General features: G+C 45.4%; 1 protein-coding gene across 2 annotated transcripts; it reads right to left on the bottom strand.

Moving 5' to 3' along the window:
- Nucleotides 1-2,433: 2,433 nt before the first annotated feature.
- Nucleotides 2,434-27,056, bottom strand: ANAPC7 (anaphase promoting complex subunit 7). Of its 2 annotated transcripts, none has more exons than XM_055147397.1 (11): nt 26,865-27,056; nt 24,639-24,825; nt 22,250-22,369; nt 16,668-16,779; nt 15,800-15,953; nt 15,070-15,212; nt 12,368-12,485; nt 10,653-10,849; nt 6,904-7,128; nt 5,038-5,188; nt 2,434-3,316 (listed from the first exon to the last, which is right to left on the bottom strand). In XM_055147397.1, the coding sequence occupies exons 1-11, from the start codon at nt 26,963-26,965 to the stop codon at nt 3,127-3,129; spliced, it is 1,698 nt and encodes a 565-aa protein (XP_055003372.1). In that variant the 5' UTR covers nt 26,966-27,056; the 3' UTR covers nt 2,434-3,126. The 2 variants fall into 2 exon arrangements, with proteins under 2 accessions (XP_055003372.1, XP_055003373.1); XM_055147398.1 differs by lacking the exon at nt 26,865-27,056 and adding an exon at nt 26,106-26,154 and having other exon boundaries at nt 2,435-3,316.
- Between the last annotated feature and the right edge of the window lie 762 nt (nt 27,057-27,818).

The following is a 27,818-nucleotide window of genomic DNA, read 5'->3' on the forward strand; positions in this document are numbered from 1 at the left end:
CCTTCCGGTGCCAAGGGTTCCTGGCGGGCCTGGCTTGGTTGCTGTCCTTGGGGGCCTCTTGTCAGCAGAGACGCAGCTGCAGGGTCACTGCAGGGTCGCTCACGGTTTCAGGGCCGGCCGAGCAGGCCTGGGCTCCAGAGAGCTGGTCCTGAGAAATGCTCCGTCTGAGGCAGCTGCACAGTGAGGGCTCTCACTGTGGTCAAGCCTGCAGTTACTCGGACCCTTAACCCACCTCAGTATTCTTGGTACTTGGTCCAGGGAACACCTTTACCAAAACAGGGAGTCAGGGTGACAAATGTCAAGATCAGACTTCTGAGCCCAGCTCTTGAATTTGGATGGTTTACATTAGGCCTTGGGAAGCACATCATACAAGTCTGGCCATCAGAGGTGGGCGAAAGCTGATGTGATCTCCTGCGAGGCTGAAGTATGGCCTCCACACCGGCTCTGACAAGGAGTGCTCCTGAACACATCCCTGCGAGCACAGGAGTCATATCTGCCAAGTCCCTGGAACAGGGCAGGGGTTCAGAAGTTACAGTCAAATGGAGCCAGAGCAATAGCACAGCAGGCAAGGCACTTGCCTTGTACACAGCTGACCTGTTCAATCCCTGGCACCCCATATGGCCCCCTGAGCACCACCAGGAGTTGTTTCTGAGTGCAGAGCCAGATATAACCCTTAAGCATCTCTAGGTGGGAACCCAAAGCCTTAAAAAAATAAAAATAAAAAAGCCAAATCAAAAAAGGAACACCTATTCTTTAGATCCTGCGTCCTGCTAAGGGACCTCCAAAGGGAAGGGGCAAGAGTTTCAGAACCCCCGTCCCCACAGCCCCCTGGGGAAGGCCTGGCAATCTACACTACCCTGGTGAAGGTGCCACGCTGAACTCCCGGGCGCTCTCTGTCCTCAGCCCAGAGGGGGGCTGGGGCTTTCAGAACCCAGCTGCTTGGATTCCAAACCTGTGCTAGGTGAAAGCTGATGGAAATTAAAACACCCCTCACTGGTGGCATGAAACCTCAGACCCCAGAAAGTCCCTGTGGTGCTGCCAGTTCCAGCAGGTAGCTCACTGAGACACGAGCTGGGCAATCTACTGGGGTCCCCCACCCTGATATGGTGCTTTGTGTGTACGTGAGGGCAAGTGTCAGTGGCAGTCAGATGTTATCTTCAGCACCATCCAAGTCAAACTCTCCCATTCTCTGATGGAGTGCTTCCGGCTCAATGTCAGATAAACTGGAAACAACTCATAATCCAGTTGTGGCCTGGAACTTAGGGTGGAGGTAGGAGGGGGCAGAAGAATCCAGCCCAGATATTGATGGCTGGGACAGACAAGGCAGACTGACCAGAAGCCTCAGCCCATCCCACAAGCACAGAAAGGGCCAGTCAAAAAAAGGGCATTGATAGGAGGGTGACAGAGTTGACACACAAGGTCTCCAACATTTTTTTGCCTTTGGTGGGTATCTCGGGGGTCAAAATGAGAAGCCTGACAGGCAGAAACAAGATTGAGGCTTCCTCCCAGCATCAGGAGAGTGGAAAGAGGCTGTGCCTCCCTCCCGGTGCACTGACTGGGGACCACAGGTCAGAGGTGAGCTGAGCAGTGAGCACTGTCCTGAGGTGGCAGAAGTATGCAGTGAGCAAGCAATGTCCTCTGAGGGGCACATTAGCCCCTGGCCACAATGGCCGGCCTCCCTCAAGTGATGCTGCCCAGACTGTCCTCATACTGAAAGATACTTTAACGGTAACTTTTTGCCTATTTTAAGCTGTAGTCACCAGATGGTCTATCTCCTAAACTACTGCATACTTCCACTGTTTTTATACTTTCCGTTTTTCCATTTCCATCAAATTAACCTTTGAAAATAACCAAAATGTGGGTTCCCACTCTGCCACTCTTCCAACTTCCACCTCTAAGTTAACATCAAGAGTGTCACATGGGGCTGGGGGGCTGTAGCGGTAGTACAGCTGGTAGGGCGTTTGCCTTACACGCGGCTTACCCTGGTTCATGACGTGGCATCCCATATGGTCCCCTGAGCACTGCCAGGACTGACCCCTGAATGCAAAGCCAGGAGTCAGCCCTGAACACTGCCAGGTGTAACCCCCCCAAAAAAAGTGTCACATGGTAGGAGGGGAAAAAAGCAGGTAAAGTCTTTCAGCCCCAAGCCCAGGGAATGAGCACCCAGGTTGATCCCAGGGCAGATTCTGAAACCAAACTCCACCTTCAGTTGCCCTGACAGAATCAGGCAGAACCAGCCTAAAATCTGTTCAATAATTCTCTGAGGGAATTTACCAACCAAAAATGTAAAGGATAAATAGCTCATGTGTTTGTTACCTGAGGATCTTAATCCTCCAGACTCCAGGCACCAGGAAGGGAGTCTATTTAACAAATAATCTGGAACTGAATCAATGCATTGTGAGTAAAAGTAAGAACCTACAAAGGGCTTCCATTCTGATTAACCCAACACCATTTTACTGTACAAAAACATTTTATTAGTTATTACCCCAAGGTGTGCCTCCGTTCATGCTCTAGGTCACACCTGTTTCTCATATCCAAGCCTAGGTTCATAGGCAAGTTACCAGATTAGCAAGTAGGAAAGTCGTTCTGCAAAATAGCAACTGTCAGCTTAAGGCATTACTAACATTGCAGAAGGAAGCAAGGTTAAAAGGGAGGTTTGGACAGACCAACAATGATTGCTGGGAACAAGAACCCTCTCTCAAAGGACCTGCCTGTGTCGCTGTCCAACTCCGGAGATGACTCTCTGAGTGACAGGTCACTCCGTCGAACCCACCCGTAAGACCACAGACAAAACACTGGCTATCCTGGAGCTTTCATATTGCGAATCAGTAATACAGAGAAAGCACTCTGTCCCACAAGCCCAGCTCTCAGCAGGCCTCCCAGAGTGCTTCCTCAGTTCGCCCTGGCTGAAGCGGGGGAGGCTGAAGATACATGGAAGGTTGATCAGGCTCAGTTTCGAAAAAGAAGTCACTACTAGCAATATGGAGCAAGAGGCAGAAACCCCTGCTGCAACCAATCGCATGCTGAATCATGGTCCTCCCAGAGAGCAGGCTCCTACAGGATCCTTCAGTCCGCAGGAAGTGCTCGGGGCAGGGCAGGGCAGTGTGGCCAGAGCTGCCGCCTGCCTCACTGCATGCCGAACCACTGCTCCTGGTCAGCCCACTGGGCCGCCTCACTGTCGCTGCCCTCCAGGTCCCCTTCTTCCCCACTCCCTTCCATGTCGTCCACATCCTCCTCCTGAGTGGCATCCGTGGGACTCTCCTCCTTCTCCATCTTCTGCATCCCCTCTAGAGACTTCTGGTCATTGGGGTCCAAACTAGGGGATAACAAAACAAAGGAGAGGCCTGAATCTCTGCCCTGCTTCTTGCTGGATGCTGTGTCATCTCCCTGACATGGCAGTGAAATGACCACGCTGCTAACGCATGGCCTCTCCAAACCACTTCAGGTCCACAGGCTAGTCAAAGGAGTCCACAGCTGCAAGTGAAAAGGGGCTAGCTTTTCCTGATTTTTAAAATTGAATTTGAGTCTTCTGCACTTATTCCTTAGATCTTGTTATATTCTAGCATTCTGCTAGAGGAATCTACTAGATGAAACAAACAACCATTAACAGAAAAAAATTAAATTTCTTAAAATGACAGGATTACAAAAACAGACACAATTTTCTGCAAATAAAACTGTTCCAGGTTTTTAGAATCAAACATATCGGTATTTCACTCATCAGCCAAAACATCACACAATACCACGGAACAGATTCTGTCAACTAGGTTAGACCCCAGGACCTAAAGCTACTCCTATCCAGGCAGCCAGAAGCTAAACATGGTTACAGAAGCCAATCCCCAGATTAGGGGGTCCAGAATATTTACTAATTTGGCTCTTAAGCAATCTTGCCTCTCTGCTTCTCTGACCATTATCTAGGTCAGCAAGTGTCCAATCACTCCACCCCTAATGAAACTCTGCTGTTTTCTCAGCCGAGTGTTTCCCAAAAAGTAGATAAAATCTGTTAGAATCCTGTTTGTACTGATCTAATCGCAGGATGTGTCTGCAGCACCTCCTCCGCTGATACCTGCAGAGCCCTCACCTGATCTGAGACGGCTATGGAAGCACTAAATTCACTGCTCTGATCAGTCTGCATGTCTGGCACTGAGAGATCCTGGGATGGCAACAGCTCAGGGGTCACTGAGACGCCAGATACATAAGTGGTGCTCAACTCTGAACAAGTGACCAGGACTTGTATAAAAATAGGCCTATGCTCTAAATCTACACAGTCAACCCTCAAAAGAAATCACTTTCAAAGCCAGAGCAATAGTCCAAGAATTATGGCACTTGCCATGCACACTGCCAACCCCTGTTCTATCCCTGGCACTACATACGGTCCCCCAGCATCGCCAGGAGTGATCCCTGAGCACAGGGCCAAGAGTAAGCCCTGAGCACCACCGGGTGCGGCCCAAAATCAAAAAGAAATCACTTCTGTACTAAGCAGTAAGAATACCACTATTTATTTAGTAATTACCATGTACCAGGCACAGTGCTAAGAGCTTTACATGGAATAATCATTAAATCCTTATTTAATACCTAGTAAGGTAGATATAGACAAGAAAATTTGTTAGTAACTTGCCCAAGATAACATGTGAAGGTAGTTAAACTTCAGAACTCAAGTTCATTACTACTACAGTAGATAGGAATATGGGAAAGTACTTACAATACTTTGATTTGAAAAAGCAGAATATAAATATATATTACGTATAACCCTATAAAAATATGTTTATGTGTGGGCAAAGCCACGAAGATGATCTACACAAATGAAAACATGTTATAGTGTTCTGGGTTGGCTATGAATGAGACCGTTCTTCTTCAACGTTAATATGCTTAAAAAGGAAATTTTAGAAGTCATCAATTTACAAATAATTCTTCTACCATTATTATTACTGTTTTCAACCACGGACACAGCACAAAGTGTGTGTTCCAGAACTTCTGTCACCTAGTTCCCTGCCTCCTCTACCCCTCAGTGACTTTCCCCCCAGGAGGCTAAGTGCCTACCTTAGTGCTATACTATACTGGTCCATTGCTTCCTGATACTCATTGACAGCTACAAGGAAATCTCCTAGGATCCGATGCAGGACACAGTCACTCTGATTAGCTAGTGCATTCCTCAGCAAAGCAATTCCATCTTCGTATTTCTGTTCTCTGCCTGAAAAGAAAAAATGTACTCATTTTCCTATTTACGCAATATCTAGAGATGGATTAGCATCCCACCATACTTAAAAAATTGTAATAATCACAACTTAACCATTATTTATAGATTCCCCAGAACAATGTCATGGCAAAAAGAATAAGCTCATCTGAATTTTTATTCATCTGTAGGGTGTTATTTTTCTAAAATGCACTTTGAGGGGGAGGAGTGATCAAAACCCATTGGTGCTCTAGGGCCACGCCTGGCTAGTTCTGGCTCCTGGCTCCTTAAAAATGTATTCTCGGATGAACCGGGAGCCGCGGCACGAGAAACAGACCCTCCGAGCCTATTGACTGTGATCCTGAGGTCTCCTAACCCATTTTGGCACCAGAGCGGATTCTTGCAGCCATGCATTTTGACTGTGAACTGAGCTACAACCTCGTGCAGCCCGGGGAGGGATTTTTTTCCCTCTCCACCCCATTTTTCTGAGCGAAAATGGCGGCAGCGGTAGCAGCCACGTGGTAAGAGCCACCCTCTAAGACCCCTCCACCAGGAGGTAGGACTTTCTTTAGTGACGTAGCCTGTAGGTGGTCCTGGGAGGGGGGGTGTTCCCGGCTCGCCTTCCGCCCAGAGATGAACCGGGAGCCGCGGCACGAGAAACAGACCCTCCGAGCCTATTGACTGTGATCCTGAGGTCTCCTAACCCATTTTGGCACCAGAGCGGATTCTTGCAGCCATCCATTTTGACTGTGAACTGAGCTAAAATATTAGAAACCCAAAACCGCGCGGCCGCGATAGAGTGAAGACTTAAAGTCTTCACTCTTAGCAATGAAGAGAAATTATTAGATGATGCCTATTCAGCAGGCCTGATTGTTGGGGAAAATTTCCAATCAATAATAGTGAGTTCTGTATGGAAATATGGAATGTACTCAATATATATAGAGAATAATGGGAATATCATTAGCTATTTAGATAGGGGGTGGGGTGGGAGGGGGGGTGTATTGGGGTTCTTGGTGGTGGAACGGGTGCACTGGTGAAGGGATGGTGGATTAATCAGTATTTGACTGTGACTTAAACCTGAAAGCTTTGTATTTTTTTTCTTTTTTTCACGGTGGTTCAATAAAATATTTCTTAAAAAAAAAAATGTATTCTCAACCTTAAAGTCAAGAAGCATTTCATTTGCAAAACTAACTTAAACCTTGAGCTTTATCATAAATCAAAACTTAAAGAGATGTAAGAGAATCCTGATGGGTCAAAGTGACTCAAGATGATTAAATCCAGTCCTATCCAGTCCAACTATTTCAGGATGACTAAAATCAGACTGACGTTAGCTGAATATATACGAACGGATGGCCTTCAGTCATAGTACAGAAGGCAGGGTGCATATCTTGCATGGAGCGAACCCTGGTTCGATCTCTGGCACCCCATGTGGTCCCCTGGGCACAGCCAGGAGTGTTCCCGAAGCATGAGCCAGGAGAAAGCCCTGAGCACTGCTGTGAACCAAAACCAAAAACTATACAAACTAAGTGCAGCTGACTTGAGCTAATCACTGCCAATTCAACAGGTCTAAGCTGGCTACACTCGGCTACGTTAAATATAAACTAATCCCTGGGGCTCAACCTACTACAAAAGATACACCTATTGGTCACTAATGAGCACTAGGAACTGGCAAATACAACTGAGATCAGGTTTATACAATTAACAAGCAAGGAAATTAAGTTAGATACACTTACTGAGAAGCTCTGCTTTTTTCACCACAGCCTTAATGTAATCCGGCCTTTGTGTCAGGGCCTTATCTAATAAGGTTTTAGCTTTCTCCTGTGTCACTGGGTCTTCAAGACAAACGGTGGCTAAAAGGGTAAGGGTCTGTGCATTTGCTCCTAGAGTTTTGTAAACATTGTTAGCCATGACCATTGCTTCACGAATACTGTTGGAGGCTAAATAACATTCGATGAGACCTGAAAAGTGAAACACAAAAGGCTTAACCGTATTCTATTCCAAGCCGGGCCTTCTAATCTGTAGACCTTTAAAATTTCAGACAGGGGCTGAAAGATAGTACAGTGGGTAAGGCGTTTGCCTTGAACATAGCCAGCCCAGGTTCAATTCCCAACATCCCACTGAGGTCCCTGAACACTGCTAGGAGTAATTCCTGAGTGCAGAGCCAGGAGCCAGGTGTGGCACACAAAAAACAAAATAAAAACATTAATTAAAAACAAATGTCAGGGGCCAGAGCGATAGCACAGCAGGTAGGGCGTTTGCCTTGCATGTGGCCGATGCGGGTTCGATCCCCGGCATCCCATATGGTCCCCCAAGCACTGCCAGGAGTAATTCCTGAGTCAGAGCCAGGAGTAACCCCTGAGCATCACTGGGTGTGACCCAAAAAGCAAAAAAAAAAAAAAAAAAAAGTAAAAACAAATGTCAGGGGCTAGAGAGATAGCACAGCGGGTAGGGCATTTGCCTTGCACACGGCCGACCTGGGTTCGATTCCCAGCATCCCATATGGTCCACTGAGCACTGTCAGGGGTGATTCCTGAGTGCAGAGCCAGGAGTAACCCCTGTGCATCGCTAGGTGACCCAAAAAGCAAAAAAAAAAAAAAAAAAAAAAAAAAAGTCAGAGGCCAGAGCAATAGTACAGTAGATAGGGTGTTTGCTTGCTCGCAACTGACCTGGGTTCAATCCCCTGCATCCCATATGGTCCCCCAAGCACTGCCAGGAGTAATTCCTGAGTGCGGAGGCAGAAGTAACCCCTGTGCATCACCAGGTGCAACCCGAAAAAAAACAAAAATCAAAGGGTAGGTCAGGAGGAAACTGATGAGATTAGGGTGGAGAATGTGTTGGTGAAAAAAGCTAGAATGTGCTCTTCCCCATTGATGGAAGCTAAGAAAGTTTGCACTGAAAAGGCACCTTCAGTAAGTGAAGGAAACAAATATAAGAGTAATAAGAAGCATGTAGACACTAATCATTAGTTGAAATAGTGAAAAAAAAAAAAAACAAGGTTGGGCCAGAGCTATAGCACTGGGTAGGGCATTTGCCCTGCATGCAGCTGACCCAGGTTTGATCCCCGGTGCAGCAGCCCATATCATCCCGAGCCCAGAGCCAAGAATGAGCCTTGAACAACTGCTGGATGTGGTCCCAAAACAAAACATTAACAAAAAAGATAACCAAACCGATTCATAGCTATCTGCATTCACAGCTATCTGCATATATATGCAGATTTGTTCTTTATGCCAACATCCAAATTTTCTCAAATTTGAACTCATCTTCCTGTTAAGTGCAAATCATTCCTAAACTTCTAGGTTTATTTTAAGTTCTTTAAAAAAAAAAAAGCATGCTCTGGGGGAACTGCATATTATAAGATCTATTTTAATGTCTGTGACTGAGTCATGAAATGTTGCGGAAGCAGTGAGAGCTAGAACTCTTAGGGTCAGTTCACATGAACTTAAAATATGATGAAATAAAACAAAGTTGGGCCCCAAGTGTGCCCACTTTGGAGGTCACACAGAACAGATTGGTTCCCATGAACAGTACTGTCACACGGATAGAGTTATTCTACGATATTAAAGACAACTGGGAAAAAGACATTAACAGGGTTAAGGAAATGGCTCAAGGGCTGGAGCACATGCTTTGTATTCATGAGTTCCAGGTTCAATTCCTGGAATCACATGGACTCCTGAAAACAAAGGGGTGTGACCCAAAACCAAACAAAGGATGTAACTAAGCAATGTGTCAACACAGATTCAGAGCCACTGCTGAAAAATGGCAACAAAAATAATTCACACTCCAACTACTTTTTCATCAAAAACCAGAAAACAAGGAAAAGTATAGACAATGAAAGGTCAGCAAACCCTAAATGAATTTAAAAGTCTCAGTAGCAGCTCTCAAACTTGTTTACTCACTGGCATTAAACAAGAATTTTCAAAAAACACTTAGGCAGGTAGACCGGGCTAGGAACTCTGGAACTTCTCATAATAGGGAATGGCAGATTCCCCCTCGTGCCAGAAGGCCAGGAAAACCCCATCCACAGCCGACATCCTCTGTCGTAGAAATAGCCTGGCTCCACAACTGAACCTCATCAACCATTCCAGCTCTACAGCTCCTAGAAAGCATGGCCAACATCTCCAAATTTCATAGTACTAACACCCAGGAAAAGCACTGCAAATTTGATGGAAAAGTTGCACAGAAGTCTACCAGGCTCGGGCTGCAGCAATAGTACAGCGGGTAGGGCGTTTGCTTTGCACACGGCCGACCCGGGTTCAATTTCCAGCATTCCATATGGTCTTCTGAGCACTGCCAGGAGTAACCCCTGGACATCACCAGGTATGACCCAAAAAGCAAAAAAGAAGTCTACCAGGCTCGGGCTGGAGCAATAGCACAGCAGGTAGGGCATTTGCCTTGCATGTGTCTGACTCAGGTTTGATTCCCAGCATCCCATATGGTCCCTCGAGCACAGTGAGGATTCCTGAGTGCAGAGTCAGGAGTAACCCTGTGCATCACCAGGTGTGACCCAAAAAGCAAAAAACTAAATAAATAAATAAAAACAAATAACCAAATCTACCAGGCTCAACGAGCAACAATAAAATGGAAGGCTCAACCAGCACTAATCAGTGTAAGAAATTCTTGACTTTAGTCGCATCATTGCTGCGAGATATTAAAATTATCACAAATTCTTTTTTTTAAAAAAAATTTAATTTAATCTTTAAATTTAAAAATTTTAAAGATTAAAATTTAATTTTAATCTTTTTGTTTTTGGGCCACACCCAGTGGTGTTCAGGGTCTGTTCCTGGCTTGCCCTCAGGGCTCAGGGAAACATATGGGTTGCCACGGATCAAATCCCAGGTCAGCCTCATGCAAGACAAGCATTCTGCACACAATCATCCCAGCCCCAGGAATCCTCTTTTAATGATATATTTTTTGAAAAAGGCTCCCCACCGTTTCGTTGTAGCCAGTAATATGAATCAAATTTATGCCTGTTAAGGGGCAAGTTTGGGGGCTTGGTGGGGGGACAGTGGTGGAGGGAAGGTCACACTGGTAGTAAAACTGGTGCTGGGACACTAAATGCCTAAAAAAACTGTATTATGAACAACCTTATAAATTATGCTGTTTAAATTAAAAACCAAACTCTCGCCTACCTCCCAACCCAATATAATGTGATCTAAAGCAAGACTGAAGTAGTAAGACATCCAGATTTGGGGGTTTGATTTTTCAGGCAGGGTTTAGTTTGGAGAACAACACTGGCTGTGCTCAGGGCTTACTTCTGGCAGGGTTCAGAGAACCATGTGTAGTGCTAGGAACGAAACCCAGGCCAGTTATATGCAAGGCAAGTACCTTAACCTTCTGTACTGCCTCTCTGGTCCCAGATCAAAACTTGTTTTAGAGACCCCTCAGAAAACTCTCAGGTACAATGAAACTTAGAAACTGTTGACAAAACCTTCTACCTGCCTGTTGTTGCCACATAATTCAGTTATATATTTTTAAATCTTACCTTCATAACAATCTAAACGACAAGGTGCAAGCCGTATCGCCTCCCGAAAGTGGATTATTGCTTCTTGGACTCTGCCCATATTCCTTAGAGCTGCTCCCTTAAGTAGCAAAGCCTGAACACTGTTACTATTCAGCTGAATGGCCTTGGCTCCTAAATAGAGTGCCCGGGAATAACGTTTGCTATAGAAACTATGGCACCTGGGGGAGAAAAAAAAAACAAGTTATCTGAGGGGCTGGAGCAATAGCACAGTGCATAGGGCGTCTGCCTTGCATGCGGCCGACCCAGGTTCGATTCCCAGCATCCCATATGGTCCCCTAAGCACTGCCAGGAGTAATTCCTGAGTGTATGAGCCCAGGAGTGACCCCTGTGCACCACCACTGGGTATGACACAAAAAGCAAAAAACAAAACAAGTTATCTGAGACTTTTATAAAGAAGCTTCATTCAAAAAAAAAAAAATCAAATGGTCGCTATAGGATCCTTATTATAAATCATTCAATAGTTTTAGAGTCAATTAAATAAAATAAGAACAATTTACTAAATATTGGTTTTTCCCTCCCTGTGGTAGGGCCCACAGACTGTAATAAATAACTCTCTGGAGGGCTGGAGCAATAGTACAGCAAGTTTGCCTTGCACACGGCCGACCCGAGTTTGATTCCCAGCATCCCATGTGGTCCCCCAGCACCGCCAGGAGGAATTCCTGAGTGCATGAGCCAGGAGTAACCCCTGTGCATCGCCGGGTATGAGCCCCCCACCAAAAAAAGAAAAACAAAAACAAAAAACCTCTCTGGTCCTGCTAAGTTTTTTTCTTTTAGGGTCACGCCCAACAATGTTCAGGGGTTATTCCTGGCTCAACGCTCAGAATTACTCCTGGCAGAGCTCTGTTGACCAAATGAGATGCTGGGAATTGAACTCAGGTAGGTCGTGTATAAGGCAAACACCCTACCAATTGTCATGTCTCTCTGGCCCCCTACTAAGTATTTTTAAGAAGGGGAATATGGATTTGCAAAGGGGAAAATACACAATAAAATCTGTTGATTTGAGCATATTATTCAGTAAGACTTGCTAACACATGCAACACAAGTGCTTTACTAATCCCTATCTCTCCGGTTCCGACATTCAGATAATATGGGAAGTCAGGTCGATAGCAAAGCAACAACTTATGGCCTGTTCAAGCCCAGCTTTCCAAAGCACGGCTGAGCAGGGTATTTACTCTACCAGCTGACACCTGAGGCATGCTTTGTGAGTACAAAGCATGGGGAAATGTTCTCAATGTCCAAATGATAAAAGAGACTGAGAAGTAATTCACGTGTCTGAAGTCAGACAGACCATGATCTGAACCTGCCTTACAAGCAGCCAATGTAGGTTTGGTCCCTGGCATTGCACAGGGTCTCGAGACCCACCAGCAGTGATTCCTGAGTGCAGAATCAGGAGTAAAATCAGAGCATAGCCAAGTGTGGGCCCAAGAAACAAAAAAAGTCACAGGAACACACACATGCACGCACTCATGCAAGCGTGGCCCTGTGTTCTCAGGACCAGAGAGAGAGCTCTACAAACTGGAGCACATGTTTTGCATGCATAGGTCAAATTCCTAGCACTGCATGCTCTCCCAAGCACCATTGTACTATTGTACCCAAATTCGGCTATGTTATCTTCAGAAAAAAACACAATTTCCTAAGGAAGCTACATTAAATGCTGAGAAGTTGTGTAAACATACCCGGACACCACCCAGGGTTCTGCATGCTGGTCGGAGATGTTGAAGAGGCGGCAGCCAAGGTTCTCCACATCTTCTAGCCTCCCTTCTCTGGCCAGCAGGTAGCCATATACGTCCATTCCTGGAAAGGAAGAGACTTGGTTTCAACAAAGCAGCAGAGCTCCTTTACGAAGGACGCAGCCGAGACCCAGAGAGCACACAGAGGTCCTGCTCCTGCAGGGCCTGAGCATTTCCCACCAACAATTCAAGCTCCTGAAAGGTGACCATTAGGAGGACCAAAAAAAAAAAAAAAACATAAAAAAAGAGTAACAGATTTACCTCATAACTTGAAAGGCTACAATTTTCAGTACTATTTTCTGTTTGTCCCTATAACCTGTAAGCTGATATGCAGCTATTCTAACTCACAAGCAAAAAAGGCATCAAATAAGTTCTAAGAGGCCTAGGTACAGCAGGGGCATACAGTATGCCAATCAGTCTCAGTGAAAATTGGTCTATTCCAGAAAAAAACATCCTGTTCTTCCTAAAATAATCTCACTGCAGAATACATGCATGTGCGCACATATCCTCCCACATGCCCCCCCACACCGCCTACTCACCACTTTTATTCTCACTTAGCTTTATAAAAAAAACTGCCCAGGGCCTGAGCAATAGTACAGCGGGTAGGGCAGTATGCACTGCACACGGCCAACCTGGGTTCAATCCTCAGCATCCCATATGGTCCCCAGAGCACCGCCAGGAGAAACTCCTGAGCACACAGGCAGGAGCAAACCCCTGCACATTGTCGGGTGTGACCCAAAAAGACAATAAATAGTAAGATTTAAAAGTGCCCTTGCTTGGGGCTGGAGCGATAGCACAGCGGGTAGGGCGTCTGCCTTGCTCGCGGCCGACCCCGGTTCTAATCCCAGCATCCCATATGGTCCCCTGAGCAACGCCAGGGGTAATTCCTGAGTACAGAGCCAGGAGTAACCCCTGTACATCACCGGGTGTGACCCAAAAACCAAAAAAAAAATAAAATAAAATAAAATAAAAGTGCCCTTGCTTAATGTCACCCACCTCTTATTTTCTTCTATTCTTTGTTATCCCTTTTAATTCCCAGGAATTAAATTAAATTATTATTATTATTAAATTATTCCAACTCACAACTGGCACCCAAATTTAGGCCTGGGTTTTCAGCCCAACTCCAAGCTGACAACTACTGTCAGATTAAAATTTCTAAAACACTATTTTCATCATGAGCACAGGCTTGAAAGAGAAGCAATGGCAGGAAGGAGAGCTTAGGCAGGCAAATTCACTGTTTTGGGTCCTGCTTTCTCATCTATAAGCTTAAGAAAATCCCCTCCTACTAGGAGTTTCCAAGGGGCAGGGGTCAAAGGGATAGCACAGCGGATACTCCTGGCTCTGCACTCAGGATCACTCCTGGCAAGCACCCTCAATTCAAGGGCCTAAGGATGTAGGGCTATGTCCTACAGTGCTGGGAATTCCCTCAAGGATGCCTAGGGGCTTCTTGAGTCACTCTCAACAGTGCTCAAAGGCTTCCAGGACTGCACCCAGAAATAACTGGGTGACCACACGGTGCCAGGGACTGGAGTTGAACATATGCAAGGTATGTACATTAACTCTGGTATTATGTTAATAATGGTCCCTAATTACTCCATTTCTAACTTTATATTCTTCTCTAAATGTTTCAATATTATTCTTTTGGTTAGGGGCTGGAGGGATGGTACTGCAGAAAAGGTGCTAGCTGTGTGTGCAGCTAACCTGGGTCCAATTCCAGGTGTCCCATAAGGTTCCCAGAGCCCCACCAGGAGTGATCCTTGAGCACAGAATCAGGAGTAAGCCCTGAACATAGCAAGGTGTGGCTAAACACTTTTATATTTCTCCCGCCCTGATTTTTACAGTTTGTAAATCCTCTCCTTAATATGTATTCACTTACTTCCTTTTTTTTTTTTTCTTTTTGGGTCATACCCAGCAATGCTTAGGGGTTACTCCTGGTTCGCTCTTAGAAATTACTCCTGGTGGTGCTCAGGGTTACTTCCTTTTTAACTATACAAAAAACTGAGCAAAATTAAATCCCCTAAAAGAACATTTGGTTCTAGGATGTCATCTAACTTCTCAGTCAAGCACATCACAAATGACCCATCTCAAAAACAAACAACCAAAAAACGCTGTGATGTATCCAGAGATGACACTTGAATTAAAGGAATTCAAGTGCTCAAAATGGAATTACCCATGTAATAATCCCACTTTTTTTTTTTTTTTTTTTTGGTTTTTGGGTCACACCCGGCGATGCACAGGGGTTACTCCTGGCTCTTCATTCAGGAATTACCCCTGGCGGTGCTCAGGGGACCATATGGGATGCTGGCATTAGAACCCGGGTCGGTTGCATGCAAGGCAAACGCCCTACCCGCTGTGCTATCGCTCCAGCCCAATAATCCCACTTTTTAAAAATAAGAATTTTTTTTTAAATGGGGGTTAGGAGTATGAAGACATAGGAGAAGTACAAAGAACTTATGTGCACTGTAGAGGCCCACGTTCAATTACCAGAGAGCCAATAACAGATCCTGACCACCACCAGATCTGCACGTAAAAATAAATGATAAGCATTCCATAAAAAATTATACCAGATTGACCATGCCACATTTGTCCTTATCCTCTCTGATATTACCCTCTACAGCCACTTCCGCTCTGCTCAAAGACTTGCTTACCTTTTATCAAATATGGATCCAACATTTGTGCCTGTTCAAACTTCAATACAGAGTTTTTATTATCTCCAGCTCTGAAGTACAGATCCGCTAAGCTTCCCAGGAGGTCCACATTATCTCGCAATAAGGACTTTTTCTCTAGTGAACTTTAAAATATTAAACACTGACAATTAGTATTAATTCCCTTAGTTATTAAAATAACTTGCTAGTTGTCATTTTATTTCAGTGGGTAGCATGCACTGCTTGATGTTAAAAGGATTGTCATTCACAAAAGACAGCTACTTTTGGGCTGGAGCATGTTACAGTGGGTAGGGTGTTTTCCTTGCATGTGGCTGACCTGGGTTCCATCCCAGCATCCCGTATGGTCTCCTGAGCACCGCCAGGAGTAATTTCTGAGTACAGAGCCAGAAGTCACCCCTGAGCATCGCCAGGTGTGACCCAAAAAGAAAAAAAATGACAGTTACTGTCTCTTGCCCTGGACATTTACCAGAGTAGGAAGACGATTCCAAGTCAAATACTATTATAAAACTAAGCCCAAATTTATACTTACTGGGTCCTCAACAGAGATGATCACTTTTCGGACTATTCAGTACATAAAAACATTAATAAAAGTCCAGGGACAATTGGCTACAACATCAAAAGATAAGCAAATCATTTTTTTTGGCTCTGCTAATTTAAACCTCTGTCCAAGGAAAGGCCCCCAAAAGTACAGAATTAATTTTGTGGCTCTCACCAGATGGTATTGATTGCCCTTGAATTGTCACCAGTGTGCACAAAAGCGTATGCTTTGATCCACACAGAGAGCCAATCCAGGTTAGGAACCGTCTGGATCACATTCATCGTCATTGATGCTACCTCAGCACCTTTCACAGAAAGGGACAGCAGTCCTAATGCAAAAGAAAGCAGAGGAAAGAAAAGTGAGGCAGAGCAACCCTCTTCAAAACGATGCAGGAGCTGTAGGCTGCCCTTCCTCCAGGATACAAGGCAACCCTCTCCCTCTTCTAAGCAAGATGGGTAAATAGAACAATCTTAATTTATTATTTCATTGTCTGTGAAGGAACACATGACAACAATAATCTGTTGAATCACTTGTTTGAGTATAAGGACTATCTATTTATGAGGGGCTTTAGGGCACACACAGCAGTGCTCAAGGATCGCTCCTGAAGGTAGCTCTGAGGACAAGTAATGGATGCTAGGGATGAAAGCCAAGCCTCACGCATGCAAGGCATGCTTTCCAGGCCAGAAGATAGCTCAATGGGTTAGGAACATGCCCTGCACACAGGAGGCACAGGGTCGATTCCTAGTACCACCTGGTTCTCAAAATGGGAATAGTCCCTGAGTGTACCTCCAGGTATAGCCCAATCACACACACACACACACACACACACACACACACACACCCCAACCCCCCCGCCCCCCGAAGCCCACTAAGATGCCTCTCAAGCCCAGAGTATGAATATTGCTCATTCAAACTGGTTCCTAGCATCACACACAAACACAAATTTAAAAATCCTCAACAGAACATATTTTAAGGTAAAATCATGACTGAGAACTACTCTGAGAACTACTAAGCATCTCAAGAAAGCAAGCAGAGAATGTACCAAGGATGGCATCCAGGGCTAACGGGCACTGCCTCAGCACTTCCTTATAGCTGGTGACTGAAGGGCGCTCCTGACCAGCCTTCTTGTACAAGTTTGCCAACATCATGTTTATCTGCAATAAGCAAAAACAAAAACAACATTAAAAATAAAATACCTCATCACAAATATACCTTGATTAACCAGCTAATTAACCTACTCCTTCCTGGATAATCTACCTAATTTCGTTCTGTGGAAATAAAAAAACAAACCCCAAACAAACAAAACAAAATCTTGTTTTCCCTAGGTGCTCTCATTCTAAGAGAAAAGTCAAATTAGCCTCTCACTTACCCAACCAGTATCTGGACTAAAGCTGTTGCCTCTGAAAATGAGAATAATCTTCATTCAAGAAAGGTTAAAAGAACCCAGTGAATCTGAATCTTGATTTTGAAGGAACATAGTACAGGGCTGGAGAAATAGTACAACGAAGTCACTTGTCTTGCACACAGCTGACTAGGGGTTTAATCGCTGAAACACCCCATATGGTTACCCAAGCTCTTCAAGGAGTGATCATTAAGCACAGAGCCTAGAGTAAGCCATGCTTACTGCTGAGCATGGCCCCCACCAAAAAAAAAACAAAAAAACAAAAAGAAACATGATAAACTATTCTGGGAGTAGTCAAGTTTACATATCTTAGATGCAATTAATATCAAATAAGAAGGCAAACATTTGTCTATTTTTTTCTGGCTTTTGTTTTCGGGTCAAAGCTGGTGGCACTTAGGGATCACTCCTGGCAAGCTCAGAGGACTGAACCCAAGTTGTCCACTACAAAGCAAGAGCCCTCCCTACCTGCTGGACTATTGTTCTGGCCCCAGAAGATAAAGAATTCTTAAGATAGCTTTGAGTAAACTAATTTTTCTGAAATAGGAAATAACAGATACAGAAATAAATTACTTGGCTTTTTCTTAACCATTAGTCTACATGTTAAGACTCTAGCCTTTTTCATGCTTAAAATTTTGACACATGTCTGACTTATCATCTAAGCAATGCTACAAAAATTAAACTCAAACTGACCTCTAGAGATGAGAGATTAGTAACATATCTTAAAATCAGTAAATACGAGTCTAGCATAAATCAAGTATGTAAGAGTATAAAGCACTATTAAAATAACTCTTCCTAAAAATTACAATAGGGAAAATTTGAGAAAACTTAAAAGTTCCCGAGAATGTCGGTATTAAAGGGATAAGATAAATTCTTAGTAATACAAAGAAAAAAATAACATCCCAATTTAATAATAATCTTAAATGTAATGCTGTATCTGTCTCATTAACCTAAGAAAACAATGTGGGGCTGGAAAGATAGTATGATGGGTAGGGCACTTGCCTTGCTTGTGGCCAACCCAGATTTGGTCCCCAGCACCACATATAGTCTCCTAGGCCTGCCAGGAGTCATCCCTAAGCACAGAGCCAGGAGTAAGCCCTGAGCACTGCCAGATGTGGTAAAACAAAAGATTTATAGAGATACAACAATAATCTTGCGCTGGAATTTTCCTTTAAAATGTCAAGAAATAAGGGGCCAGAGCAGTAGTATCGCAGGTAAGGCACTTGACTTGCACACAGCTGACCCAGGTTCGATTCCTACCACCCTAGTTAATCCTCTAAGAACCATCATGTGTGATTCCTGAAAACAGAACAAGAAGCCCTGAACACTGATGGTGTGGCCCAAAAACAAACAAACAAACAAAAAAAGAAATGTGTGGCTGTGTTTACATTAAGACATTTATATGCATGTATTTTGACATTTTTTTATATGTACTGTGGCTTACACTTCCTTGTCCCTTACACAGACTGAGATACCAGTTAACTCCCTAAGAGACAAGAAAGAAAAACTGTAAATGGGGCTGGAGCGATAGTACAGCAGTTAGGGTGTTTGCCTTGCACACAGCCGACCTGGATTTGATCCCTGGAGTCTCATATGGTCCCCCAAGCACCACTAGGAGTAATTCCTGAGTGCAGAGCCAGGAGTAACCCCTGAGCATCGCTGGGTATGACCCAAAAAAGGAAAAAAAAAAAAAACTGCAAATACTACCCATGTTCAAGGCATCTTTGTTTACTTCTGGTTACAAGAGCACGACAGAAGTAGAATCTGCCTTCTAACAAATTCAACTCCTCTAGCCCTTTTCAAATACCAAAGCCTTGATTAACATAGATAGGGGAGTTTGTTTTACTAATTTTCCAAGAGCATAGCCATCAAATTCCCTCAACATCTTCATTAAGAAAATGGGGCTGGAGCGACAGCACAGCGGGTAGGGCGTTTGCCTTGCACGCGGTCGACCCGGGTTCGATTCCCAGCATCCCATATGGTCCCCTGAGCACCGCCAGGAGTGATTCCTGAGTGCATGAGCCAGGAGTAACCCCTGTGCATCGCCAGGTGTGACCCAAAAAGCAAAAAAAAAAAAAAAAAAAAAGAATATAAAGAAATTAAGGCACACTTTCAAGGGAGAAGCAGGTAAATGAACAGGAAGAAATTAAAGCACATTTTCAGTAAGATACATAACAGGCATCATTTAAAATTTACAATCAGGACTGGAGAGATGGTACAGCATACCCTACATGCACCCAATGAGTATTTGATTCCCCAGTATGACATATGGTCCTTCATGTACTGCCAGAAGTGATCCCTGAGCACAGAAGTCATAATAAGTCGAGTGGACCCCCCAATATTTTTTTTAAATAATTGGCTTTTCCAAATGGAAGGCACTATCCACATATGCAAAAAGTCTAACTCTTGGGGTAGGGCTTTCCAGAGTACCAGAATGCAATTTAGCTGACAGTTGTCTATATGTTTCCAAGTGTCTTTTGTTCTTATTTGCAGGTGGGGAGAACTCCCCGGCAGTACTTCAGGAGCTAGCAGGCCACTCCAGTGATCTTGGCCTAGTGGTATGACTTAATGATCTACTGCTTGGGCATGCTAATGGAGTGCAGCCTGGGCCACAATCAGCTGTGATCAGAGGGAAAGGTAACTTCAAGAACTAAGCCTGGGGCTTTGTGAATGCCAGGAGTGCACCTGGCTCTCTGAGCTATTTCCCTGGCTCCCCAAAAAAGCTTGAGTATTTTGGTCACGCGTGACGGTGCTCAGGGCTCACTCCTAGCTCTGTGCTCACGGATCACTCCTCGCAGTACTCGGGGAACCATATGGAAACCATATAAGTATTCACCAGGGATTAAACCCAGGTGGGCCTCATGCAAGGTTAGTGTCTAACCACTATACTATCTCTCCAGCCCAAAAAATGCTTTTAATAGCAGCCAGTACCCACCAAATATGCTAGGAAAATATCTTAATTTTTAAAAACTATAATATAGGGTTGGAGCAATAGCACAGCGGGTAGAGCGTTTGCCTTGCACGCAGCCAACCTGGGTTCGATTCCCAGTAACCCATATGGTCCCCCAAGCACCGCTAGGAGTGATTCCTGAGTGCACAACCAGGATTAACTCCTGTGCCCTGTGCATCGCCGGGTGTGACCCAAAAAGAAAAAAAAAAAAGAACAGAATATATTAAATAATCTCCAACATGAGGAGGTGCAAACATATTTTTATTACTATTTACTTTCCTTTGGGTTTTTCTGCCACACCTGGTGGTGCTCAGAGAATGTTTCTGGGGGCCCGGAGTGATAGCACAGCGGGTAGGGCAATTGCCTTGCACGCGGCCGACCCGGGTTCAATCCCCGGCATCCCCAAGCACGCCAGGAGTAATTCCTGACTGCAAAGCCAGGAGTAACCCCTGAGCATTGCTGGGTGTGACCCAAAAAAAGCAAAAAAAAAAAAAAGAGAGAGAATGTTTCTGGTACAACCATGAGACATGCAGTGCTAAAACCTGGGCCTCCCAGGTGGTCAGAGACAACAGGGTTGCCATGTACATGGCCAACCTGATTTGGATCCCTGGCACCACATATGGTGCCATGAGCATCACCAGGAGTGATCTCTGAGCACAGAACCAAAAGTAAACTCTGGGCTCAGCCAGGTGTGGTTCAAGTCCCCTCCCCGACCAAAAACACAAACCAGGCCCTATAATCTCCTGTGCCTAAATTACTTTTTTTTTGGGGTCACACATGGCAGCGATGCACAGGGGTTATTCCTGGCTCTGCACTCAGGAATTACCCCTGGCCGTGCTCAGGGGACCATATGGGATGCTGGGATTTGAACCCGGGTCGGCCGCGTGCAAGGCAAACGCCCTACCCGCTGTGCTATCTCTCCAGCCCCCTAAATTACTTTTAAACCTACATACAGGGGTCAGAGAGTAGGAACAGGAGTTAAGGTGCTTGCTTTGCAGACAGCTAACGCTAGTTTTATCCCCAGCACCACCAGGAGTGATCCCTGAGCAGAGAGCCAGTAGTAGCCTTAGTATGACCCAGAAAACAAAGCCACACAGCCATTAAGAAAATACCAATTAAGATAAAGTAAACATCTAACGCTTAATTTCTTTTAAGGGCAAAAGGTTATACAAAAATCTCTTACATCTAATATTTCTTATGTCAACTAAACAGATCAATTTTTCACTAAAATGAGAGATGGGTGACGAGAGAATTTGTTCTGGGGCCAAACCAAGCAGTGTCAGGGACTACTCTTGGCATGGTGCTCAGGGGACTATGTGGTGCTAGGAACTGAACCGGAGTCTCCCAAATGCAAAGCAAGCACTCCAGTCTTTTGAGCTGTCTCCTCGAGCCCAAGAATACCTTCCAGGTATTAACTACTGACATGAGACCAGAATTGTGGTTTAATCTCACATGTATGAAGCTCTGTGTTCAATTCCTGCCATTATCAAAAAAAAAAAAGGAAAAAATTAAAACAGAGCTCTTGATTTCAATTTTCTCTTCAATGTTGCCAAATCAAGCACAAACACATATTACACACAATTATAAAAGTAAATCTTGTAGTTTTAGTTCTAAAAAGTAAAGATTAACAAACTATCTTTATTTAAAAACAAAAAAGATCTCTAGGGAATGCAGAAACTGAGGTTCCAGGGGCCAGCTAGTATTGAGGCAATTAAGCTGACCCTGGTTCAATCCTGGCACTGCATATGCCCAGTGCAGGGCAGCAGTGTTCCAAGCACAGCAAGGAGCAGCCCGAGCCCCTAGATGTGACCGGACCTCTCCCTCCCTAGCACAAGAAGAAATGAAGTTCTACAAAGTAATGTTGCCACCTGAAAGAGTTTCCTACTGTAAATAAGAACCATTGGTAATATTATCCAGCTACTATTTCCATCAGCTGGACTTTCAGGGTCTCCTAAGAAATTCCCATTCAACCCCCAGAGAGCACATATGCAATATGCGGGCATCAAGTCAGGAATGCTTGCAACGTGAAGGAAAGGGAAAAGAATGAAAAAGGAACAGAGGGAAGGAAGGAAGAGAAGGAAAAAGGTTAAGGAAAAGGAAATGAAAAAAGAAAAGCAAAGCTGCTCTCCCTTCCCTCTCACTCCACTGCATTAACATATAAACAAACTGAGAGTCACACTGCTGCTTTCAGATGGACTCTCAGAGAAAACATGGAGGAAGAGTCTCAAAAAGATAGCAGGGGAAAGAAAAGCAATCAATCATTAATTCAACTCACTTTAGGAGTTCTTTGTCTTGAAGGGATCCCATCCAGGATAGCAATGGCATCTTTATCTTGCTTTAGCATTGTGTAGCATTCGGCCATTTTGTATTTCACTTCAATTTCAGATGGAAGACACTAAAAGGCAATGAAAAATCTCATCAAATATTACTTCAACAGGGGGTTGGAGCAATAGCACAGCGCGTAGGGTGTTTGCCTTGCACACAGTCGACCAGGTTAGAGTCCCAGCATCCCATATGGTCCCCTGAGCATTGCCATGGGTAATTCCTGAGTGCAGAGCCAGGAATAACCCCTGTGCATCGCCAGGTGTGACCCAAAAAGAAAAAAAAAATTACTTCAATAGCATGGCAACTCTTCCACATTAAATAGAGCTGCCATGTGATATAGCAATTTGCTTCTACATACAGTGAAGAGAACTGAAAATACTGGGTTTTTTTTTCATTACAGCGTTCCTAACAAAAGGCAGAAAGTAACCTAATGTCTCCAACTCATGAATAAAAATGTGGTATTTACCCAATGTATTACTCCAAAATATAAAAGACCTTTAATGTTATTATATCAATCAACTTTTAAAACAACTTTTAAATAAGGTACCAAAGAGATAGTAAAGCAGATAGAGCACTTGCCTTGTACCAACCCAAATAGTCCCCTGAACCCCACCAGGAACAATCCCTGAGTGCAGAGCCAGGAGTAAGACCTGAGCAACCCTAAGTGTAGGCCAAAAACAAAACAAAAAATTAGCTACATAGGAGACACATAAAAATGTGACATTGAGGGTTGGAGCAATAGTATAGTGGGTAGTGTGGTAGGGTACTTGTCTTGCACATGGCCAACCTAGGTAACGAAGGGTAACAAAGATGTTCTAGAATTAGTTGATGGTCACACAATTTTATGAATCTATTAAGAGCCAATGAAAATTCAGAAATTTTATAACATATAAATGATCTCAATTTTAAAAATTCTCTAAAATACACTTAACTCACAGGAAAGAATTACCATGGTGATGGGCTTTTATAAAATTACTTCTAAGAACGATTCTATTTGGCTGGGCCAGAGTAATAGTACAGCAGGCAGGACTCTTGCCTTTATGTAGCTGACCCAGATTCAATCCCTGGCACCACATAGATTCCCCCAAACCCACCAGGAGTGATCCCTGAGTGCACAACCAGGACTAAGTACTGAGCACCACCAGATGCAGGACCTTGCCACCCTCTGCCCTCCACCCCCCCACAAAAAAAAAAAAGATTCTATTTGGGTAATATACAAGAATTCCATTGAGAGAGAGCAAGAGAAAGAAAAGTGCCTACCATAGAGGCAGAATGGGGGTGAAGGAGGGGAAACTGGGGATATTAATAGTGGGAAATGTACACTGGGCGGGTTGGCACATTGTATGACTAAAACCTATTCATGAACAACTGTAATGTGTATCTCACAGTGATTTAATAAAAATAAATTCAAAAGATTAAAAAAAAAAAATTCCAGTGTCAGAAAACAGAAAATTCTGACAACTGGTTGCTTAAAAAAACCACAGATGCAGTTTAGTGGCAAGACACTTGCTTTGTCTGTGTGAGGTCCTGGGGTTGGTTCCCAACATGAGGAGATTTTTTTTTTTAATTCTTTTATTGATTCACCATGTGGAAAGTTACAAAGTTTTCAGATTTAAGTCTCAGTTATACACCAATATGAGGAGATTAGAAGGGGATAGGCGAAGATATAAGTTACAGGGCTGGGGACTTAGCACCATAGGGCTCATGCCTGATATATGTGAAGCCGAGTTCAGCATCCAGCAAAAATATAAAAGCTGCATGTGTAACTTCAACTTAAAAATAGGTTTAAGGGCCAGAGAGCTGCCTCAATGAGCCAAGTACATGCCTTGCATGCAATAAACCTAGATGCAATTCCCAGCACAAGAGTACACCCTGAGCACAAAGTTCTGAGTATTTCTGCATATGGTCCAAAAATAATAATGATGTTCCAGGGGTAGGAAAACAACTCAACGGGCTAGAACAGATGCCCACGAGCACCACCAGTGTGGCCAAAAGCAAAAGAAAAAAAAAAAAGAGAAACAATGCTTGACTTTGATAACCAAATAATTCTTTGTTAATTCCATTTCAACCAGAGTCCTATTAAATCCTTGTGCTCTCTCCTATAGTCTCTCTCTTACGCTATCAAAAAAGCAAAAAATGGGGGCTGGAGCGATAGCACAGCGGGTAGGGCGTTTGCCTTGCACGCGGCCGACCCGGGTTCAAATCCCAGCATCCCATATGGTCCCCTGAGCACCGCCAGGAGTAATTCCTGAGTGCAGAGCCAGGAGTAACCCCTGTGCATCGCCAGGTGTGACCCAAAAAGCAAAAAAAAAAGAATGATATTTCTATTTCAAAATTACCTGACTCTGTGGAGTGGATGCAGAATTTCCAGTTGAAGGTCTCACTTTTGAAGTTTTACTTAGAGCTTTCTTCTGCTGTAAAGCCATGGTATACTTGCTCACAGCATTCCGATATTCCTTATCATGGAAGAGAGAGTCTGCATGATACACCAATAGCTGGTACTTCTGAGATGGAGAGAATAACTCACTGGAAAACAAAGAAAATATCTCTTATGTAGATTATTTTAAAATGTTAGACCATCCTTTTTAGTATCTGCCTAAGTCTAGCACAAAACTTTATATAACAGTTCACAAAAAAAAAAAAAAATCAAACCACTGGCTAGGGATAAAGCTCAGTAATAGACAACTGCCTTATGTCTCAGGTTTCGGGTACAATACCCAGCATCACAAAATGAAACAAGAAGTCAACATCCTTTAGAGTACTAGTTCCTAAACTGAGAGATACCGAGTCATGCTCTATACTAACGTGGTCAAATAAATCTAGTAAATTGTTGTTCTAATGTTTTCTTTACTTACTATTAAAAAAAAAAATTGTTTCAGGGCTGGAGCAATAGCACAGCAGGTAGAGCTTTTGCCTTGCACGTGGCGGCCCAGGTTCGATTCCCAGCACCCCATATGATCCCCTGAGCACTGCCAGGAGTAATTCCTGAGTGCAGAGCCAGGAGTAACCCCTGTGCATCGCCGGGTATGACCCAAAAAAGAAAAAAAAAAAAAAAACTTGTTTCATTTTAGAACCACCAAGGGTGGTTTTGTGGGGCTACTCACAACGGTACTAGCAGGGCATGTGGTGCCAGGGATTGAACACAGGATTCCAGCATGTAAGCATGTGCTCAGCCCATCGGGCTATCTCCCTAGTCCTAAAATGGAACCCGCGCTGCAAGGCACGCATCCTATAGGCTGTGCCATCTCTCCAGCCTCCAAACAACTTTGAGCACTGCTCAGAACATGACAGGAGCAGGGGCCAGAGCGATAGTACAGCGGGTAGGGCGTTTGCCTTGCACGTGGCCGACCCGGGTTCAATCCCCGGCATCCCATATGGTCCCCCAAGCACCGCCAGGAGTAATTCCTGAGTGCAGAGACAGGAGTAACCCCTGAGCATCGCCGGGTGTGACCCAAAAAGCAAAGAAAAAAAAAAAAACAAAACAAGAGACTGGGGGACCGGGAAGAATAAGATTGCAGGGTTAGAGGGTTGAATAAGATGAGGGGCTAGAGGGTTGTAGTGGTGCTCTGGGGTCATTTCTGGCAGCGCTGTGAGGCCCACACACAGCGTCAGGGACCACACTGGGGCAAACCGCCCGTAAACCATGCACCTAAACCCAGCGTCTGCTCCCGCCTCGAGGAGCTACCAGCTGCAATCTACACGCTTCCTACGCCTACTCGTCATTCCCGGGGCCATCGTGAGAAATCAGCGCTGCCTCTGGAACAGGGAACCTGGGGGATCAATGCGAGACTCAGAAGGGCACTTACCTGCTCCGTACTGCTCGGGGTTTGTTTGTACTTTTTGTTTTGTCCTGTACTGCCAGTTCGGTAAGAATTTTATTATTATTATTATTATTATTATTGTTATTACTTTAAAGGCCCAAACCTAAAGACATCTCCCGAAGAAAACTCCCAGTTTAACCTACTCGGAGGGAAGACCCCGGGTCTCACTCGAGCAGGAGCACCGGGGGAGGCGTGGCTCACGGGCGCACACCAGGGCGGCCGCGCTGTCACCGCGGGGGCGCCGGGGCCCGACGGGGCCACAGCGCGCTCGGGGGGGATCGAGCGGGAAGCGGGTTCCAACCCCGCCGCCCCCGTCTTCTCCCGACAGCGTCTGGGACGAGCCCGAGGCCGACGCGCCCGGGCTCGGCGGGGGCGACCTGCTGCCATCCCGGGTGACGGGCGAGAGCGGGGCCGCTCACCGGCCGCGCGAACTCGGACCCCGCCGGGTGTAGACGGTGCGGGGCGCGGCTGGGGCCGGCCGGGGGCACCCGAGGGCGAGGGGGCGCGCCCCGGGGGGTGGGGCCCGGGAGACCCCCGCCCCCACGCGCGGCGCAGGGGTGCGACACGCGTCAGGCCCGGCCCGGCGAGGGGACAGCCGGGGGGGGGGGGGCGGGAACCCTCGCCAGAGTCGCCCCCGCTCGCCGCGTCCCCCCGCGGGGCGGCTCGTCCCGCACGACGCGCGGGCTCGGCCCCCGCCGGCGCCGCTCCCGCCTCAGCCCCACGCCGCTCCCCGCCTCAACTCACGGGTTGTTGTTACTCATGGTAAGCAACAGGCTGCTGAGCAGCCGCACGTTGGAGTGCAGCCCCGCGGCCGCCATGTCCCGCACATGGTCGATCACATTCATCCTGCCCCGCGAGGCCGCGGGCGGCGGCGGCAACGGCGCCAAAAGCCGGTAGGCGCTCCCTCAGGCGCGCTCCAAAATGGCGGCCCCGCCGGGGTCCTCCCACTGCCCAGGCGGCCACGCCTCCCTCAGGGAAACGGGCAGCTACGGAGGTGCCTGAGTGAAAAAAAAAAGTGTCAGGGTCTCCCCGAGCGCCTGTGAAGCGGAATGATTTAATCTGGGGGGTTTTGTTTGTTTTAATTTGGTTTTGTTGGGGATTTTGATTGTTGTTTTAAACGAACGAAAAGCTTTGCTTTGGCTTTTGGTGAACGAGACTTAATATTAGTCTTTTAATGGGTTGGGGAGCAAAGGGAACTTGGATTAAGCCCATGCTTGTGTGTGAGGAGAACATGAGTGTCAGAAATTAGTAAGGATGTACGAACACTGATCACCAAACAAAATGTAGTACAGGTAGGAAGGTCGCGCCCACTGGAGGTAAATCTTTTTAATCAGGCGCCCGGGGCAGCCCTAACTGCGCTTTACAGCCGCGCCTGCGCATCAGCAGGAAGGACACGCCCCCTCCTCTTCGAATTGTGTGGGTACCGGGGGCGTCAGGTGGTTTTCACATCTGGCTCGGAGGCTAACGCGCCTCTTTTGCCCTGTGAAGTTAAGTCGCTGGGTCAGAGTTAATAAAGGTTAAGTTGGATTTTAGCCGTGTGTATTTTTCAAGTTGTACTCCTGCGTTTGCTGTGTGGAGCCTCTCATGTGCCTGTTACATGTCTCTGGTGAAGAGCCTGTTCAGATCTGTTGCCCCGTCTTAAATCTAGTCTTTCATTTTCTTACTCCTGAGTTTTAGGGGTTCTTCTCACAGGTTGAA

The sequence above is a fragment of the Sorex araneus genome, chromosome 9, assembly GCF_027595985.1.
Source record: "Sorex araneus isolate mSorAra2 chromosome 9, mSorAra2.pri, whole genome shotgun sequence".
In the NCBI taxonomy this organism is placed as follows: domain Eukaryota; kingdom Metazoa; phylum Chordata; class Mammalia; order Eulipotyphla; family Soricidae; genus Sorex; species Sorex araneus.

What these genes read in the sequence shown, in the direction of transcription:
- ANAPC7 (XM_055147397.1), bottom strand. Translation starts at nt 26,965, where the DNA reads ATGAATGTGATCGACCATGTGCGGGACATGGCGGCCGCGGGGCTGCAC. An exon ending in CAAGACAAAGAACTCCTAAA is followed by an intron (nt 16,780 to 22,249) that starts GTGAGTTGAATT and finishes TGCTTATTGCAG; the next exon opens with ATAAACATGATGTTGGCAAA. An exon ending in GAAAAAAGCAGAGCTTCTCA is followed by an intron (nt 5,189 to 6,903) that starts GTAAGTGTATCT and finishes TTTTCTTTTCAG; the next exon opens with GCAGAGAACAGAAATACGAA.